This window comes from Megachile rotundata, chromosome 9 (genome assembly GCF_050947335.1).
Source record: "Megachile rotundata isolate GNS110a chromosome 9, iyMegRotu1, whole genome shotgun sequence".
Lineage (NCBI taxonomy): Eukaryota > Metazoa > Arthropoda > Insecta > Hymenoptera > Megachilidae > Megachile > Megachile rotundata.
The window spans coordinates 8,569,496-8,589,889 of record NC_134991.1 but is presented as its reverse complement, the minus strand read 5'-3'; the positions used below and the strand labels follow the sequence as shown (position 1 = coordinate 8,589,889).

Sequence of the window (20,394 nt, the reverse complement as noted above, 5' to 3'; positions counted from 1 at the left end):
GCAAGTTTCCAAGTCGAGGTTCTCCTTCTGTCACGAAGGAAGCTAATCGAAACTAAAGCAAGCTAACACGAGACGAGAGGATCAATCGCGATGGTTTGACGAACACCGAGCTGACTCTCGTTTAGCTGCGGGATGAGGCACTGACAAAGGGTGAAACAGATAGGGGCAAATAGACCGAAGAATGGCTACCGTTTACTGGAACCTGATTTCTATTCATCAGACACTGCCTGCGTGAAATGAGAAGATGTTATCTAATTATTTCATTAAGATGATTGCCTTGTGATTTGTGTCTATAGGAATATGGCACCCTCATTCTGTACCTCAGTGATTCTCAAACATTTTCGTAATATTAAACCTTTAATGATTGCAATATTTTAAGGTCACGAAATTAAGAAATTTTAGGTTTTTTAAGTTTTGCTCTTGGAGTTCTGAAACTTCATTTTTGTTGATGTCTCAAGATCTTAAAATTCTAAAATCACAAAATGACTGGATTATTGATTTTTCTCAAAATGTGAGTTCTTTGGGAAGCGTTCAATAATTTGAAGGGTAGATGGAAAATAGCTAGCTTCAACGAAACATTCTTTACTTTCTTGCAAATTTAAATTGCTTTCTTAAAAGAAAAATTAAAAATGAACTGATAGTGCTATACATACAGGTATATCTAATTTACACTGCATTTAATTAACCTAATCTAGACATACCACCCAGAGTACAAGTATAAAAGAGTGTATATTTCTTTCTTCTCAATTTAAGCAGTGAATTACGTAGAAAGTCTTAGAGCGTAAACTTCTACCTAATTTCCTCCAAAAACTTTGGAGAATTAGCTCAGCAGAGTGGAAGCTTTACGTACTGGGACAGAAAATTTTGCAGAAAGCAAGACAGTAGAGGATGTAACACGATAAAATCATCTGTATTGGATCACACACAGATATCGTATCCGATCCGAGTTCTACAGATCTGTCTGCGTTAAATCCCCGCAGAGCATCTCGTTTGTAGCCGGGTTTCGCGATTTCGGTACATTGTGTCCCAGAAATTTTGAATCGTTTCCGCCATGCCTCGCAAGCTGTAAATCGTCTACATCGAATCCTGCGAATCGCGGATCATTTGTATCAGGTCCCGTGAGTCTGTGGATTGCCCGTATCGGATTTTACGAGTTCAGAGCTGTTGATATCGTTCCCCCATGGATTTCAGCTCGTCTCTGCTCGGATCTGCAGCTTCAGTTTGTGCAAAACATTCTCTGGCATGTTTCTACAATTGCGTGACAATAGCGCGCGTTGTCAGCGATCTATGAGAGCGATGAGAAATTATTGGGATGTTAGAAAACGAGTTTATAATTAATTGCTTTCGATTGCTTCTTTCTTTGCGAAGAAAATGTGTTGAAATATTTTGGTTTATTTTTATCTATTTTTTAGTTCAAGTTTTTTTTAGCTCAAGTATTCTTTTTGTAAATAAGTAAAAGTATATTAATTAATTTCAAGTTTGAAATTTACAAATTTGTATATACATATACAAGTTTATCTGTTTAAGTTTAAAATTTTACAAGTTTGACAGAAAAATATTTGAACGACTAAAATTCTTAATATTATTTCAAATATTTTTAAAGCATCTCCACAGTTTCTTTCCTCTGCAAAACCATAAAAGGTAATTTTTAAATATCCCTGTTTCCAGCCGAATGAACTAAATAAATAACGAGGAAAAAGATGGTAGCTGTTTCCGTGCTGTGTTTCAATCGAAGTTTTTTAACAATTACCTGGACAGGTCAATAAATATTGGTAGAAGCGGTATAAATTTTATTGGAATCCATTCAGACAAAAAGTGAATTGTTTCGTGTGCATCGGAAAACAAATAAATCGCCGGTAATAGACAACAGAACGCTTGTTGCATACAAAAAGCATTTGATAAAAGTTTATCGAACACCGTGTTCCCTTCTGAAGATGAATTCCCTTTCGCCGGATGTTTAAATTCATTCAGAGCGGATTTCATCTTTATTAGGAACATTTATTTTCATCTTGTTTCTCTTATTGGTTTTTTATCGATATTAAATTTATGGCGCTTGTTATCGGTAATTGATGTTGGTATCGATTTGTTAAATGCAAAATTGTCAGTTATAAATAAGGTTATGTATTTTAGTACACGATTCAAGATTAATGTTAGCGATTTTGGTGGTTTGAACGAGAGTACGTTGCAAAATTATGGAATAAAAAAGTTCATACATTTTGTAATAGGAAAGTGCGAAAATTCAGAGAGGAAATAATTGTTAAATTGAACAAATTTTAATCTTTGAAAGCTTTGATATTGCAGAAAGTCCTAGAGCATATAAGTTGAAGGTTTTGTTTAAAAATTCTGAAATTCAAATTGAAGATACTAATATTAGAAAATTTCAAAATCTTGAATTCTTCAAATTCAAACAATTCAAAATTCTAAAATTTCAAGTTCCAATGTTGGAAAATTCTAAAATTCCAAAATTAAAAGGTTTCAATCTTTCGTCCTAAAGTTCAAAAGTTCCAAATTCACCAAATTCAAAAATTCTAAAATTCCAAGGTGTCATTCAAAAACTACAAACCTTCAAAATTCCAAAGTGTCAGATTCTGATTTTCTTCCGAAAAAGAAATAACTGCTCTCCCAATCAGATTTGACTCAACCCCTTGTAAAATCTGTTTCGAATAATCCTCAAAGAAATAATTCTTCGACAGATTCTGGAGACCCGAAAGTCGGTCGAAGTAACGAGCGAATCGTTCGTGCCGTAAGAAAAACACGAAGTCCTCGAGTTCCCTGAAAATGTCGTTGGTTGAATGGCACTCGTAGTGTCGCGAGTGCTCGTGCGGCACCGACAAGTTCGCCACTCGAGCGCATTGTCGGTCGGTGGCAAACAAAATTTACATAAGACTGTTAATAGTACCGGGATAATGGGTTAGAATGGTCCGCAAAGGGTTGAACGGGCCAGTCAAGTGGTACCTGGTTAGCCGGTATCGTCGGGGTGCATTAAGAGTTGCGTCGAGAAAGCGCCACTTTAAGGTCTTACCGAGTTTTTCAAGTTGCCTTTCAACCCCGGATAAAAAACAAAAATATCGAGGCATCAGATCGTCGAATCGATAACACGCAATCGACCGGAACCTTTCGTACTGTTCGTGAATGAAAAGAGGCTAGCCGAGAGCACTGGCTTGTATAATTCGATGGAACCTGTACAGCCATTTCGTAGATTGAATTCGGTTCGCTGCGCGGGACGGATTAACCGTGGTAACGTCTTTATTTAACATTGAAATATCTCCAATCTCTCTTTCAAACTTTTGATTGAAAGCAATATACGAAAACCGAACAAAAGTTTATACGAGCTGCATGAAGTTTTGCTGAGTCGCGTCATTTTGAGAGATATTTTTGCGAAACGTATTTGTAATTTAATTATGGTTTGCAATTAACTATAGTTGTGATTAGAAACTCGTTTACTGAGGTTTCGATTAAATTTGATTGAGCGAATACTTTATTTTTTGTTATACAAAATGGCTGTCGGGTATACAAAATGGCTGCCAAGTATACAAAATGGCTACCGAGTGTACAAAATGGCTGCTAAGTATACAAAATGGCTACCGAGTATACAAAATGGTTGCTGAGTATACAAAATGGCTACCGAGTATGCAAAATGGCTACCGAGTATGCAAAATGGCTACCGAGTATACAAAATGGCTACCGAGCATACAAAATAGGTGCCAAGTATACAAAATGGCTGCCAAGTATACAAAATGGCTACCGAGTATACAAAATCGCTGCAGAGTATACAAAAACTTCTTCAGAAGAGTTAACTCAAATTAAGCATGACATAACTTAATAGTATGAAATCAGCTTACAATAGTATTTATGGTTCATCGATTTCAAAGTTAACATTTAATATCTAAATATTTTATTGCTGTTCTTGTAGTTCATTACATTTCAACACTAAAATTAAAATAATTAAAACTATAATAATAGCGCATACTGTAAAAGTTTTCAAGAACCCTTATTTATCTACATTCAATCCCAAAACAAATTTTTAAGCTAATGTTGCTATTATCAAATTACTGTACCAAGGAAATATTGCATGTAGAATTGAAACTGGAATCAAAATTTCTCACTGACCAATCTGACTGAAACATCATTGTACATTTCAATAATACAGAGCGTTCAACATGGTTTCTTTATGAAACGACACGATTGGGATATACAAAGAAAAAAGACATGGAACATTATCTCTACGCTGGAAACCGTATTCACATAATACTGTTTGGCCCTTGTGCACTGGGTCATTTAATATTTCATCAATTAAAAGCGACATTACAATAGCACAAATTGTAAAACATGACTGGTTATTATCTGAAATTGTCGCTTGGTGGTTGCGGTTACCTACAGTAATTATCTCGTTTTATTCATAACTTCATTAAAATTCAACGATAATCGACCGATCCAATGCGTGGCCGCATAATCCAATAGAAACTTCAGATCAATATATTCCCAAATTTTCTGAATTTCACGATCGGTATACATATATTTATATAATATTGTCAATGTCTGAGTGTTGTTGACAGACGATGGACACAAAAAATATTCAGTGGCTGAATTTCCAGATTTTCTAATTCTTAATCTTCAATTTTCTGAATTTTAAATTTCTAAATTTTGAAATGTTAAATTTCTAAATTCCTAAATATTCATATTTTTAAATTTTCATATTCGCAAATTCCTAAATTTCCAAATTTGCAACTCTTTAGATTTCCAAGTTTCCAAAGTACCCAATTACCAAATTTTCACGATTAAATTATCAAAATTCTTAAACCTCAAAATTTTCAAACTACCCGTTTTAAATTTTCAATTTCTTAAATTTTCTGCAGTTCTTCAAAGCTCCACATTGTCAAATCCCAACATCCTTCAAATTCTTATGTTTAGAGTCCCTAAATTTCCAAATTCTAAGATTTCCTTTTCCACGTCTCCAAATCCTCGAATTTAGGTTCCTAAATTTCTGAGTCACTAAATTACTAAATTTCCATATTCTCGAATCAGGAAATTCCTACAAAGTGCCATAAACGCGAAGAACCCTAAGAAATGGCAATATTTGTCGATCGACCGACATCTCCATAATAGCACCGATCGCGTCCATCTCGAACGTCCAATAAAAACCGGAACAAAGGGATAGTCCGTGCGTTAGTAAAAATTTCTCGTGAATTTTTACGACGACCCTTTAAAAGAATTTCCTTTCTCGAAGGAAACCGGAACGTTCGGGTTACGATGAAACTTTCAAATTTACACAATGAAATGGTCGCGTTTAAGTATTTTCACGACTAAACGAAGAAAAATTAAGCTAATCTAGTAATCCCCTGTGGTGTCTCATTAGCGAATACGTCGCGAACGGGGAGGCGTTAAAATGGCGGCGTCACGATATCCACGAAGCGAAGAGGGGAACCGAACAACGTTCTCTAAACATAAACTTTTAAAGCGGTCGTAGTCTCGATTATTATTGCATTTGCGAAGTAGCCAACGTCGTCGAAATGGCGTCACCGTGCCCTGAATAAAACCAACGAATATGTTTCTGCACCTTTTTTCCACGAACATTGCACAACTTCGCTGTTACCTCCAATGAAACTTTTCTTTTATGCTTTCAACGTCACTTTTAATTTTACTTTACGATATAATGTTTTGATTTTTATTTAATTTTGTAATTTTGGGAAACCTTTTTTAATGGAGAATTTTACTTCATACTGCAGGATTTTCATTTTTATTTAATTTTATAATTTTGGGGGACGTTGTTAATGGAGGACATTTTTCATTCTGTTCCATATTGCAATAGTTCTATTTTCATTTAATATCATAAGTTTGGAAGACCTTTTTAATGGAGGATTTTACTTTTACTTCATACTGTAGTATTTTCATTTTTATTTAATTTTATAATTTTGGAGGACGTTGTTAATGGAAGACATTTTTCATTCTGTTCCATATTGCAATAGTTCTATTTTCATTTAATATCATAATTTTGGAAGATCTTTTTAATGGAGGATTTTACTTCTACTTCATATTGTAGTATTTTCATTTTTACTTAATTTTATAATTTTAGGGGACGCTGTTAATGAAGGACATTTTTAATTCTGCTCTATAGTGCAATAGTTCTATTTTTATTTAATATCATAATTTTGGAAGACCTTCTTTTTAATGGAGGATTTTACTTCTGTTTCATATTGTAGTATTTTCATTTTTACTTAATTTTATAATTTTGGGGGACGTTGTTAATGAAGGTCATTTTTAATTCTGCTCTGCAGTGCAATAGTTCTATTTTTATTTACTATTATAATGTTGGACATTATTAATGAAGAACATAACAATTTTCCATTTTAAGCAATTTAAAAAAGTCTTGACCACAATGTATCATAACAAAGTGACTAAAATTAACAACAGGTATAAACAATAAAAATTAACACAAAATGAAACATCGAAGAGAGTACATGAAGAGTTCATCAAAGAAAGTACATAAAGAATGCATAAGAAAATGTACTGGACAAATATACATGAAAGAAAAGGGGGAATATCAACATCGGAGACAGAAATAACAAATCAACTGCAATAAAAGAAAAATTCCAAGATGGCATATGATTTATGAAGCCGTAGAAGATTTACGAGGCAACAAGAATTTACAGTTCAGCATAAAGTCAAAGAACGAAGGAACGTTAAAGTAAAGTCAAAGGACGAAACTGAGTATTACACTCGCAGCACCGAATTAAACGGTAATCTTTTCAATAATGTCATAATTCCGGAGCAAAACGTCGAGATTTATACAAGTTCCTGGCACGTTCCCTTTGTTTCAAGGGGCAATTAAAATTCGCTTGCAGATGCAGTCGTATTGCCTCTCTCAATTTTCAGACGAACTTCTCCGGCAACGGGAAGAGAGGATGCTCGGCGTCTCGTAATTTTTCTTCTTTGATACGAGAATCATCCGCGCTTCTCACGGCACGATATCCCAAAGGAAGAATGGAGGGTTGCGCTACGAAGAACTGGTTTAATTAAACTTATAACTATTATCCACAAAGTCGAGCTTAGCCGTGCTATTATCGAGGCTGCAATAGAGTGACGCAAAGGGAGCAAAGCGCGGCGAGGAATATAAGACGAAACAGGAAACTTCGGTATCTTCTTCGACGATAATATCGGCGAAAGAATTATAATGAAAAAGAATAAAGACCGGTAACGATATTACCTTTCAACGTGGTTCAAATTTTTTTACTACACTGACTGAACATCAAAAGAAATTGCTACGAACACTTTGCTTCCTTGGCAAAGTTTTGTTAAACATGTAAACATTTGCGGGGGTCCAATGATTTACATTCAATGAAGGCATCTATGTCTGTGTTTAAGTATGTACTTTATGGTGCAAATTATTTTAGGAGGATTTAGGTAAAGTAGGACTGTTGTAATATTTTGCTATTCTGTTCTCCTATCTCATAGTTTTATAGCATTGTCCTGTTATCATTTTGCTGTTTTACTGTTTTATTATTTTATTTTGTACTATTCTATTATTTTACTATTTTACTATTTTACTAATTCACTATTTTACTATTTCAGTATTTCACTATTTTGCTATTTCACTGTTTTGCTATTTCACTGTTTTGTTATTACACTGTTTTGCAATTTGACTGTTTTGCTATTTCACTGTTTTGTTATTACACTGTTTTGCTATTTCACTATTTTGCTATTTCACTGTTTTGCTATTTCACTGTTTTGTTATTACACTGTTTTGCTATTTCACTATTTTGCTATTTCACTGTTTTGCTATTTCACTGTTTTGTTATTACACTGTTTTGCTATTTCACTATTTTGCTATTTCACTGTTTTGCTATTTCACTGTTTTGTTATTACACTGTTTTGCTATTTCACTATTTTGCTATTTCACTGTTTTGCTATTTCACTGTTTTGTTATTACACTGTTTTGCTATTTCACTATTTTGCTATTTCACTGTTTTGCTATTTCACTGTTTTGCTATTTCACTGTTTTGCTATTTCACTGTTTTGCGATTTCACTATATTGCTATTTCACTATTTTGCTATTTTACTATTTTACTATTTTACTATTTTGCTATTTCACCATTTTACCATTTCACCATTTCACCATTTCACCATTTCACCATTTCACCATTTCACCATTTCACCATTTCACCATTTCACTATTTCACTGTATTACTATTTTATTTTCTTCTGACACAATCGTTCACTAATTCATTATTTTGTGTCTCTGCTACTTGAATATTTCACTATTCGTCATTTTTAAATTTTAACAATTTGTATTGCATTCCTAGATTCCTAAATCCAAACATACTACCTGATTTATCTAAAAATTATATCTAATTTATCTAGGAACTATATTACATATTTATATTTAATTATTTATACTCTTATCTTACACTCATCCTTATATTTTCAAATCCCTAAACATCTACCTAATCTATAATGTCACATGAATGACAACAAATTTCTATCACCCCCATTAAAATGTAAATACATACAATTTAAATTTAATTTTTACACAGTACATTCAACGTTGACATAATAATTTTAATCGATAGCCCACTCGTTGCCCTTTTCTCGCATATCGGTATGAATAGACGGTGATTGGGCTAATTATTATCTTTCATTAAGAGAACTGCGATCAACTGGCGTGTACCCGGAATACCTGTAAATTAATCTACAAAGTACATAATTACAATTCCCAAGACAGGCAGAAGCGAACCAAACTGTTATTAGGGAACTTTGGTCCCCGAAGGTAAGCTGCTTGTACAATTTGATACAGTCACAGGTATTCCGAGTGTTTTGTTCTTAAACAATTTCTATTGTCTCTAGTGGGTTGTCAAATTCGAGAAAGGTGAAATTTTGGTTTCTTGAGAAAGACCGGTTGCGTATCTTCAGACACTTGTTCTATAACTGAAAACTTGTTTTACAATTTGTAAATGAAATCGTACTAAAATTTTATTCATTAAATCACTCAATTTTTTAATTTTCTTAAATTTGTACATTTTTATCACATACATCCTGAGTCCACAATTTGTTACTTTATTATCAATTACAAAATTTTACAACCTACAAATCATTTACAGTTTTATTTTAGACTTGAAAATTTCATACTTCTGTTTGATCTTCAAGAATCTATTTGGAGACTTCACATTTGAATTTAAATTTTGAAACATTTCAGAGTTGTCTAATAATACAAACAATTAAAGATACAATTCAATGAATTCAATGATACAAAAATTCAAAAATATTTAATTATACAGGAATGAAAAATTGTTCAAAGCTAAAATTTAAATCACTTGAAACTCCTTAATAAGTCCCTTAATCTCGAGAAACCTTAAGTCTTATTACTGCTTGACTCTACGAATTGTCGTTAGATCCTGAAAGTCTCGAAGACCCCCAAAACTTTAACATTCCTAAAACTTGCAGAGTACAAGTTCAAAGTCCAGGAATGTTCGAATTGTTCGAAAAGTTGCAGGCGATAGTTTCGAATATCCATCGCCACGTATAGCGAAAGAAGAAAATCCGCAGCAATATGCAGAACGACGGCGACGACGACGATCCAGACGTTCTCGCCAGGATATCTATTTCCAGAGCCAGTATTTTCTTCAGCGTGGACCACAGATCAGTTCCAGCAACGTCGGCATCCGTCAACGATGCCAGCAACATCCTTGCCACTCCCACATTTCCCGCAACGGTACATCAGACCTTTATCCACATACACTGAATATTGATCGAGACTTCTTACCCTGTCTTTCCCTTCTGATACGTTATGTTACTAAATTATGTGCACATGTCTGCATTTTGTGTCACTAGAGGATCTTTAAATTTTTTCAGTTTAGTCATTTTTTGGAATTCTTGTAATTTTCACGATTTTAGGAATTTTCTGAGCTTCTTTAATTTATTTGGTAATTTTATAAATTTGGGGGTGGGTGAGTTTTCAAATTTTTATATTATTTGTTATATTTGCTAAATTGTTAAATTTTAAAAACATCGTTAAATTGTTAAATTGTCAAATTTAATTTAATTTCGTGAATTTGTTAAATTGTCAAATTTAATTTAATTTGTTAATTTTTTAAATTGTTAAATTCTCAAATTTTCAAATTTCTCAAACTTCTAAATTATCTAAATTTATAAATATTCTGATATTTTTAAATTTTCAGACTTTTAAGGATTCAATCAGCAAATTCTCAGACTTCTAACTTCTTGAACTTCCAAGTTGTCAAATTCCAAGTCCACGAACTTTCAATATCTTCAAATTTTGTTTCCTTTAGACTTCCACATTGTCAAATGTCCAATTTCAAAAATTTCTCGACTTTCGCTATCCTGATACATTTAAATTCTAAAACGTGGAAATTCGGAAATTTCGATATACATATATATCTAAATTCTGAACCTCGCAAGTTCTGAAACTCCCGCATCAAGTATTACGCTGTTGTCCTGAATAAAGTCTTTCAGTCAGAAATCAAGCTGGGCGCTTTGAATCGTCGGTACTTTCATTCATCCCCGTGGAAGCTGGAACGTGGTCCATATTTATCGATGCGAATGCGAATAGCGCGATGAAAACAGAAGAAAAGAGAAGAATCGATTGAAAAGAAAATACGCGAGGCATCGTTTGAAGGATCGTCGATTTCCTGCGCTCGAACAGCTTCGCGGGCGCCCTCGTACCGGAAGAGTGTACCAAGTAGCTACTTCCTTTGCCCTCCCTCGACGGTAGCCACTCTTTTCAATCGCGACGTGCCATCGTGAAAATACCTCTCCTATCTAGTAGTAAGTGATTACTTCCTTTTCAAACGTGTAACCGGATCGGGTATGCGTGCACCTTCATTCAATGCCACCAAAGAGACGACGCTCCTTTTCATTGGCGTTTCCCCTACAAAACTCCACTACTCTTGCCAACATTTGATAACGTTATTAGAACTTGTCCACCAACCTATGTCTACTGTGCAGTATGATCACCTGGGGTAAATCATGTTACAAGCAGACTCTTCGTATTGAAGTTTCAGATTTCGAAAATTTAATAATCTTCAAATTTATGGATTTCACGAGTCTTGAGCTGAGGATGTTTGGGGGTTGGTACCGTTGTTGATACGTTTGTAGGCAAATTTGCAAATTTGAGAATTTAGTTTGAGATGTTCGAGGAGTTGGTTGAACATTGAGGGAATAATAAGTTAGAAATATGGATATTTGGGTGTTTTAGAATTGGACAAGCAAGAGATTTAAGAATTTGGAAAATTGAAAAATTGAAAAATTGAAAAATTGAAAAATTAAAAAATTGAAAATTTGAAAATTTGAAAAATTGGTAAATTGAGAAATTGAGAAATTGAGAAATTGAGAAATTGAAAAATTGAGAAATTGAAAAATGGAAAAATGGAAAAATGGAAAAATGGAAAAATTGAAAAATTGAAAAATTGAAAAATTGAGAAATTGAAAAATTGAGAAATTGAAAAATTGAGAAATTGACAAATTGAAAAATTGAAAAATTGAAAAATTGAAAAATTGAAAGATCTAAGATGAATTCAATGACTTCTATTTTGAAGCATGTTGCTTGTTTGTTGCGTTCTATGGAAATTATGGGTGGAGTCATAAAGCATTCCGATCGAACGGCACTCACAGCGTATAATTTTACACGCGCGACACGTACGCGAATATAATCCTTATTTACAGTCGCATCGTGCCAGCATGTTGGAAATTTTAGCGAATCGACCGACGACGCGACAGTTCCTTGTACCCTTCGAATGACCAGTAATTCTTCGGGACAATGGCAGCGAACAACTCGGGACTGGTGTTATCTGTTAAAGCTCGTAAAACAGCGGAAACAAATCTTATAGGAGCTTGTTTACTTCCGCTTCCTCTTTAATCTGCTTTATACACCATCTTCGGATAAATTTCAAAATTGTCATCGCGTCTGTTATCGATTTTGCCTGGTTGCAAATGAACGCCAATTAATTACGAGTACATTTCACATTTACTAATTAATTATATAATTACTTTTGCATGAAACGATTAGGATTAACCCTTCGTCATTGCACTATAAATGTACATGAAATAAAATATGAAATTTTTATGTCTTGCCAAATGAAACACAAAATTGTGAGAACGAAGAAAAATATTTTTTTTTTATTCTGTCGTACTGTTTCATGAAAGGTAGGGAATTTATCGTTTCGTGAAACAGATTTTTTAAATAGAAAACATTTATTTATTGATATTTTTTGCGCATCATTATTTAAAAGAGCTCGGAGCTGTATTTTTTTGGTCAAGGTAACAGTATGTTTTCTGCTGCCGCAGTTCGGCTACAACAATGTGACTTGTTAAAGATTTATTCGTGCGTTTTTGAAAATTTATTTGTTCCATCACGGCACACGCTAGAAATATATCTCGAAAATGTGTGGAGACGTATTCCAACGATTGCAAATATAAAGGATATGATGAAATAGTGATAAATATATGTGTAAGAATTTTATAATAAATAATTTAGAGGAGTTTGAAATCTGCATTTATCATCAGAAACAGAGTGATATTTTTTGTAACATAAAAATGTTTAATTGCAGTGTGCTCTTAATCCCGTTCGACAATTTTCATTTGTGTAATGTCTGGTATTATTTGACGAATTAAAATGTATCTCTGGTAGATTATTTTAAAGCCCAAAGTGTTATAAAATTAATTTCATATTTTTAAAATTTGTATTATTATTTGTGTTTGCAATTTGCGTTTAGAGTGTGCATACATACAGTAAGTATCTTTGAACTTTGACACATTGACCGTTGCAGTAGAAACTGATGTTAAAGGTCAGACATGCTATAACACAGGTTATGGGAATAAGGGTAGTTTATCTTTTAATCTGTGAGTGTACATTATCTTATTATTAGCATCCTTCAAAAGTGTCTCTTGTATAGTTTACATATAAATTAATTCAATTTTTGCAACATCACATGTGACCACAGTGAAAACTGATGTGTGTAGTCAGACACACAATTCAGATAACTGCGAACAATTTTTTAATTTCATCTCTAAATCTGTCAGTGTATATCATTAATTGAATATTGATAACTCTGAAAAATGTTCTCATTTTCTTATAAATAATAAATTTTACTAAATCTTACGTCGGTCGTTAACGCATTCGAAGTTCACTTCGAATGCCTGTAATTTTAATCCAAAGCTTCAACTCCAATATAAACTGTTATCACAGAGCATCCGAGATGGCGATAGATTATCGAGGAATATCTCGTTATTTGCAGCGAAGTTGTTTGATCGCGGCTGATGAATGGGATCCGACTTGAGCCAGTAGAATAGTCGATTCATAGTCAGCCACACGGAATGCAGTCTCGTTCGCGGCAAGTAGAGCGAAACGGTTCATACCGACAACTCGGTCAGGACCTATTTGTCTTATCGTCGCGTCACAATAAAATATTCGCAACAAAACATTCGAATTAATTATCGAACGAGGTATGATAATATAAAACGTTCGTGACGTCGAGCAGACTCCTGTGCAATTTTAGCGGGACAGTGATTAACGAGCGTACAACTTTTCATTATCTCGTATCACGAAACATTCTTCAAACTGTAATTACGTTTGACGCGCTTATTACATCACGAGAACGATGTTCCCGCGAACTGAAGATTACGAGCACAGCGAAGTGAAACGTGTGAAAGAATCCACGGCACACTTTCGCGGTATCCGTCCGATTACGAAGGATACAAGATCGATTCGAAACTTATTCCCTGGCATACAAATGCTCGATATTTGTGCTTTGAATGTAAAACGGCAGCAAAGTTTCAAATATTTGAAGTTTACGTTTGATCGTACGTGTTTCGTGGCCTCGAAAAAAACTAGGAAATTTCTACACGTTCTTTCTTCGTATATTGCAGCATCGCATCGATGGATTAAATGTATGGTTGAAGATGTTCAGAGCGACTGTAAAATGCGATGGAAGCGGAGATGGTGAGCTATGAACGTGGAGTATTTGCTGGTAAACGATAAGAACCGTGTTGACAAGAGCGATGATCGTGATGTGAACGTGACCGAGTAAATCTAGGGATAGATGCAAGGGATAGGGTGAGAGCAAGACAGAGTGATCGAGGATGGAAATACACGGGGTGAGTTGGTTAAGGGAAACTGCACCAATAACTCTTACAATTTTTCAGGTACGACAAATTTCCTGTAGATCAGTCGAATATGTAGAAACATTTCTTGGGATTTGGAAACTTGTGGATTTAATCAAACATAATCAAAATCGCTTTGTACCTTTACATGCATACGTTATATACAAATTAACATAAATATATTATATAAATGTTCTCACGATTTTTTCCGATATTAACACAATATTTTCTAATAGTATCAATAATAAAATGAACGTCAAACGTATTTCTCCAAGTTCCTCAAACACTGTCCGTGCAAAGCTTAACGAACTCGCTGCAGTTCGTTACAGAGGTCTAGGTTCACCTTCCGTTAAGCTTTAATTAAACACATATTTTCTCCGAGTGGAGTTAAGGTCGTCGAAAACGTAGGCGCGTGCGAATTCTTTCCTTCGTTCGAATTAAGCTCGAAATAATTTCTCGCTGTGAAACAAAATTTTCTCGTGTGCGTATGTAGACGAATTCCGTAGGATTTTCGGGCTACTCAACGAAATATTCAGCCTGGGTATTCACGAGCCTTGCGTACGAATGTGTGTAACCGTGTATGCATATCATGGTAAATGCAGCTACTGCATACGCCAGAACAGAGCCCTTATGAAAACCATCCGTTCTTCTCTAAATATTTGGGCATTTTCATAAGGGAAATTTCTACTAAGCCGCCGCTATGACAAACGCTTTCTTTAGTAACCCACCGCTGCGTAGCTTTGTGCACTGGGTGTCTTAAATGTCTGACAATGATGGGACATCTTGTAAGTTATTTTGCGAGAGATTAGGGAAGTAACTGGGCTTCTATATTTTTAATGTAGACAATGAGATAAGGTAGATGTAACATAGTGAAAAGAGTAATAGTACGATGATAAAATAGAACATATAAGGTAAGAGATAATACCAATGAGTATGATGACAAAATAATAAGATGACAAGGTAACAATGAAATGATCAAGTAATAAAATATGAAGATAACAAGTTAGTGAGACATTGAGCTATTGAGAAAATAAAATAAATTACGAAGATAGTAGATAGTAAGATAATAAGATATCAAGATATTAAGCTAGTAAGACAATAATATAACAATAAAACAAAGAGAATAAAATAGTAAAATAACAAGACAGTAATATAACAATATAACGAAGTAATAAGATTATCTTATCTAACAGAGGTTTTCCTATCAAAAATCCTTTACGTATTATTAAGTAAAAATAGTTAAAGTCCATGATATATTATAAACCGACTAGTTACAGAATACTGGATTATTACCCCACTTTTTGGACACCCCGTAGACGTACGTGACTTGGTGAGAAGAGCAGTCGTGTAATACGCCTATAAAGTGCAAACACCATCACCCTGTTTCCGGCCAACGAGTGCACTGCGTCGAGATACGAGCAATTTACGGGACACGGTTATCGGACGCAGTTCGACTGACGAATTACGCGAATTCGACGAAAAAACGAACAAAAAAACGTTTCAACCCAGCGACGGGTAACGAACGGTAGCTTCCTTTTGCTCGGTACACACGTACAACTTGATGCAATGCAGTTATTGTAAAAACATTTTCGCGTCTGGTCGAGTCAGCGTGAAAGGTAAGTCGCATTTTTTCGTTGTTGGTAAAAAAAAAAGGAGAAAACGAAAGGTCGACTCGTTTCTTTTTTTCCGCGATTGTACCGGGTTCTGTGCCGAAACTGCTGGAAATTTAATTTGCACAAACTCGACAGGCTCTTTTTTCTTCAGGCACCTCGGGAGAAATTTCAAACGCTGTTCGCTTGAAACCGAAATTCGTGAAAAGCGAGCTGCTTCGACGGCTGCAAACGTTCTGGTAATGATCGTTATGGAAATTTACTTACAACGACATTAGAGTACGAGCATTTTTGTTGTCACGAACTTAGGTTATGTTGTGCAGTTATTGGTATTTACTTTTTTATTATATTTGATGGATATTGGAGTTCAAGCATTTTTACTGTCGTGAATTTAGGTTATGTTGAACGATTATTGGTATTTCATTTTTTATTGTGTTTGATGATTATTTATAATTATTAAGAATTGCTGTGGTTATAAGTTCTTTATTTTGTTGAACTAAATTCATTGAAATGGAATCGCTGTTAATAGTTTTAGTTTTGTTACTTACCAATTTTTATAACTCGTGGGGCGCCATGATTCTCGGGCACAGTCGCCAATAGTCCGATTATGGTGATCAAGATCATCCATCGTTGGTCCATGATGAACAAAGATAATCCTGAAGCAGATAATAAAAGAACTCGTATTACAATGATAGAAATATATAAAACTCGATTTCAGATACATAATAAACCATTCTAACCCTCCAATTTTAAAAACTTACAAACCTTCAAATTTTTTAACTTATTAGTATTCAGAAGATCAAATTAAAAAATTTTTAAGTGTACACATTCTTGAATTTACATACTTCCATATTTTCAAGCCCACGAACGTTCAAATTCATAAATTTGCAAATTTTGTGATATTTATTCATAAATTTACAAATTTTGAATACATCAACCCCTCAGGTTTCTAAATCTTTCTACAAGAAAATTCATCTCCAAAGAATGACTACTACAATTTGAAACTAAAGAATTTAAAATTAATTTGTGAGAATCAATGCTTTTATCGCCATTCGAGTCGTAACGTTCAGGTAAAATGATTCAGAACTCTCGAGGAAAAGAACGTACGATTTTATGCGACGGGGATTTTTCTGACGTTCAAATTTAAGAGACAGGGGACAAGTACTTGTCACGTTCGCTTTACGATCGCACTTGTGCGTCTGTGAGATTTTACTGGTATCAATCGGAGTGTAAAAGAACTCTTTGATCGTTGAAAATGGTCGAAAAGTATCTCGGGTAAATACGTGACCACACGTTGCCCTCGTTTGTCAGCTGTTTGCCTTCGACTTTGATATGTTTCTTACGAGAAATCATACGTTTTGATTTTCTTTGCTAACTTTTCTTTTATCGTTCAATATTTTCCTTCTTTTAAGGTAATGGGTCTGTTCGTATCGCAACAATGGTTATTCTTTTACTTTATTTTCTATGTTTTTTATTATTGTTTGGTGACATTGTAACGATGTTTAATATGGTTATAAAGAAAACATTTTACTATTATATTTTCAGCTATTTCGCTGTATTTTACAGCATACTTTTAATAATTATTCGAAAAGCTAGACAAAAATTATAATGTAAACCACTAACTTCCAAATGTAATCAAAGGGTATTACTTAGTGCAATAAAAGCTATTGATAACATTTATACAATATGAAGTTGAGGATTAATGTTTGATGCAGCTACGTAAACATGTCATCACAGCAAAATGATTATAATTACATTAATTGCAGTAAACAAGTTGTTTGTGAATTTCGGTTAGAATATTATACACCGAAGGTTAATGCTGCTTCAAAGTAATATTTACAGAATAATAATTGCAAAATATCTATATATAGAATGTTCAATGTTCATTTGCAAAAATAAGCGAAAAAAATTGGTAACTTAGCAACTTATGAATGTAAAAGGAATTGTTATATCAATGAATTAGAATTTTTTTCTGTTGAAAAGAGTGTAATACTCACGGAAGGTCTGATAGCTTTGTGATGATGATATGAAAAAGTTAGAGATGTTCCACGTGACTTTAAATGAAACTAGCCATTCATATTTGTACTTGAACAAAGAACAGAAACACAGCGAGCACTCAACGTGGTTTTTAATTAACTAATGAAATTTACGGATAAAAGCTTCCGGGAAAAAGAGATCGTATTAGTCCCTGGAGAACACGCGTGGCGTTTGTGAAACGAGATACAGAGATTAATGACTCCATTTCAAAAAATAGTTTGATAAATCTTGGGACCATGATATAACGTCCTTAATAATTATAGTACTTGCTATTTCAAATATTTGCAGTTAATAATGATAATTTTAACGAATTTGCTACTTCAAATATTTTTAGCAGTATTAGCAACTTTAGAACTAAAAAATCTATCGAGATATTTAGCTCATAAATTAGGTAAAAATTGCAGCTTTCGAATAAGTTAAGTATCGAGAATTTCCGTCCGAAATCTAAAACAATTTCGGAAAATGTTCCTTCCGCTAAACTTCAAACTAAACAAATTGCACGAATTTTAGACTACACCGCATTCAAAGCGCGTTGGAAACAAACTTTCCTGCGAATGAAACGAGCGAGAAATGAAGGGCTGTTCGAAACTTCGATCGTTCCGAGTCTCAAACGTTAATGATGATCATATAACACGCAGATAATGTTAGGGCTTGCATTGTTAATTATCGGGAGTTCCTTAGAAACAGAAGTTAAATAAACCATACTTCTGAACCATGCTTCTCTTGTTTTTTCCTCGGTAAATTAGCTGTTTTATGCTTTGTTGTTACGAGATGTTCAAGAATTAATTTACTCGACTAATGGAAACATGATTATTTTATATTTCTCTTATTCAACTTCCTATAATGCTGGCGACTTCAATATACGTTTTATTGTGTCGTGGTAAAAAATTTATTTCGAACTAATAATTAAACTGCACTGATGACCAATTTCGAAATCTTTGTTTTTTTTAACAGGGACCTTATTAAAATTTAATAAATAAAAGTATGAATTAATAATTTGTTTGATTGCTTTTGGAGTAATTTATATTTATAGACAAATTTGTTTAAAAATAATTATTTTGTTTCTCTATAGAGTCGTTTATTAAAACTTATCAAATAAAAATTTGAATTAGTAATTCATTTGATTACTTTTGAACTAATATATTGATGATCAATTTTATGATCCTCAAAATATTTCCAAAGAATTATTTTGTTTCTATACAGTGTCACTTGTTAAAAGATAATATATAAAAATTTGAATCAATCATTTTGATTGCCTCCTAATTAGTTTATATTGACGACGAGTTTTATGATGTACAATTTAATTTTCTTTTACCGAAATATCTATGAAAAATTTCGAATTGAACTTCAGCCAAGTTTCGATGAACGAAGTGTGCGGCAAAAAGTTGGCCATTCGGGAATTACCTAGATCCTAAAAACACTAGAAAATTGATTTGAACCGAAGAAAGAAGGTCAAGATGTCGGAAGGCCGACAGCCATTTGAATGGGGTGCAATTTTTATCGGATACAGAAACAGCCCCCACCACGCAATGCTCTTTGGCTTCTTCAAAATCTGTGTCAACCTTCATTAAAGGCGTCGTTCTCACGAGGGGAAAGGGTGAAGAAGGGACCGGAAACCGTAATGATCCGAGCGACCGGTGAAAATTCATTCAATTGACTCTTTCATCCCCGAGTTTCTTCCTTCCTCGGGTCATTGCAACGCCAGCGGCCATATTAAGTGTGTCGATGGACTTTCGTATCTTATCGTAATTATCCTCATCGATATTCGATGAAGACAGCCAATCGCGTTCATCTGGAACGGATATGATCAGTGCTCGAAGACTAATGCGTGTTTTCGTTCGAAAATTCAAAGCTGCTGAAAAATTTGGAAAAGATATTCGAGTGGATATTCAAATTATAGGGGAAACTGGAAGCTTATTCAAATTTTAGGGGGAAAACTGCAAGCGTTTATACTCCATTTTTTTTTCTTGATACAGTGCAGTGAAAATCATTTTATTCTCCCTTTGAGGGTTGAAAGGATTCAGTAAACCTCTTCAATCCTAATGTACCCTTAAATCTTAAAAGAATTTTTGCTTCAGATCTTATAACAACCTATATGCGAATCAGAGTATTAAACAAATTAAAGTATCACAAATTCACATGATAATTGTTTTTATCCCTCTTTCATAATACCCCAGCTAATTAATTACAATTATTACAATAATGAAAGAATATGAGGATAAGTGTCCATTTCGTGCATAATTCTTTTAGTTCGTATTTTTCATTCTTCGAATTTAAATTATGCTAAACGTTATTAATTTAGTTACGATTTTCCAGGAACGAGGCAATAACGTTGTCAGATTATACTGCAAGTCAAATTTGTCGGATTTGGGGCAAATAAACGGTATTCATTTCGATATATTTGTTGAAATATGCGGTAATTTCATTGGCAATAATTAATTCTGGAAACTGTTCACAATGACTCAGTAATACGTTTGAAAAATACTTTTTGTGTTATATAATCATAAATTTGCATGAAATCAATCGTAATCACGAATTCAATGGATTAGAGCTTAGCGAATTATAAATGCTTAATCTGATGCTGAGAATCTGAACCGCGCGTGTGTATTTATGTGACGCTGATGGCGTAATCAAT

The 20,394-nt window shown here is 33.8% G+C and overlaps 1 protein-coding gene across 4 annotated transcripts in view; it reads right to left on the bottom strand.

Annotated features, from left to right (window-relative positions):
• LOC100875126 (glutamate receptor ionotropic, kainate 2) overlaps positions 1-20,394 on the bottom strand; it is a 156,542-nt gene that overhangs the window by 38,456 nt on the left and 97,692 nt on the right. For 3 of the 4 annotated variants that reach the window (XM_012292557.2, XM_003706368.3, XM_076535664.1), the window contains one exon: positions 16,271-16,378. In XM_012292557.2, coding sequence (XP_012147947.1) covers positions 16,271-16,361 — 91 coding nt within the window. In that variant the 5' untranslated portion in view covers positions 16,362-16,378. Of the gene's footprint in view, positions 1-16,270; positions 16,379-17,719; positions 17,808-20,394 lie in introns of all 4 variants that reach the window. The other variant, XM_076535665.1, reaches the window with a different exon arrangement.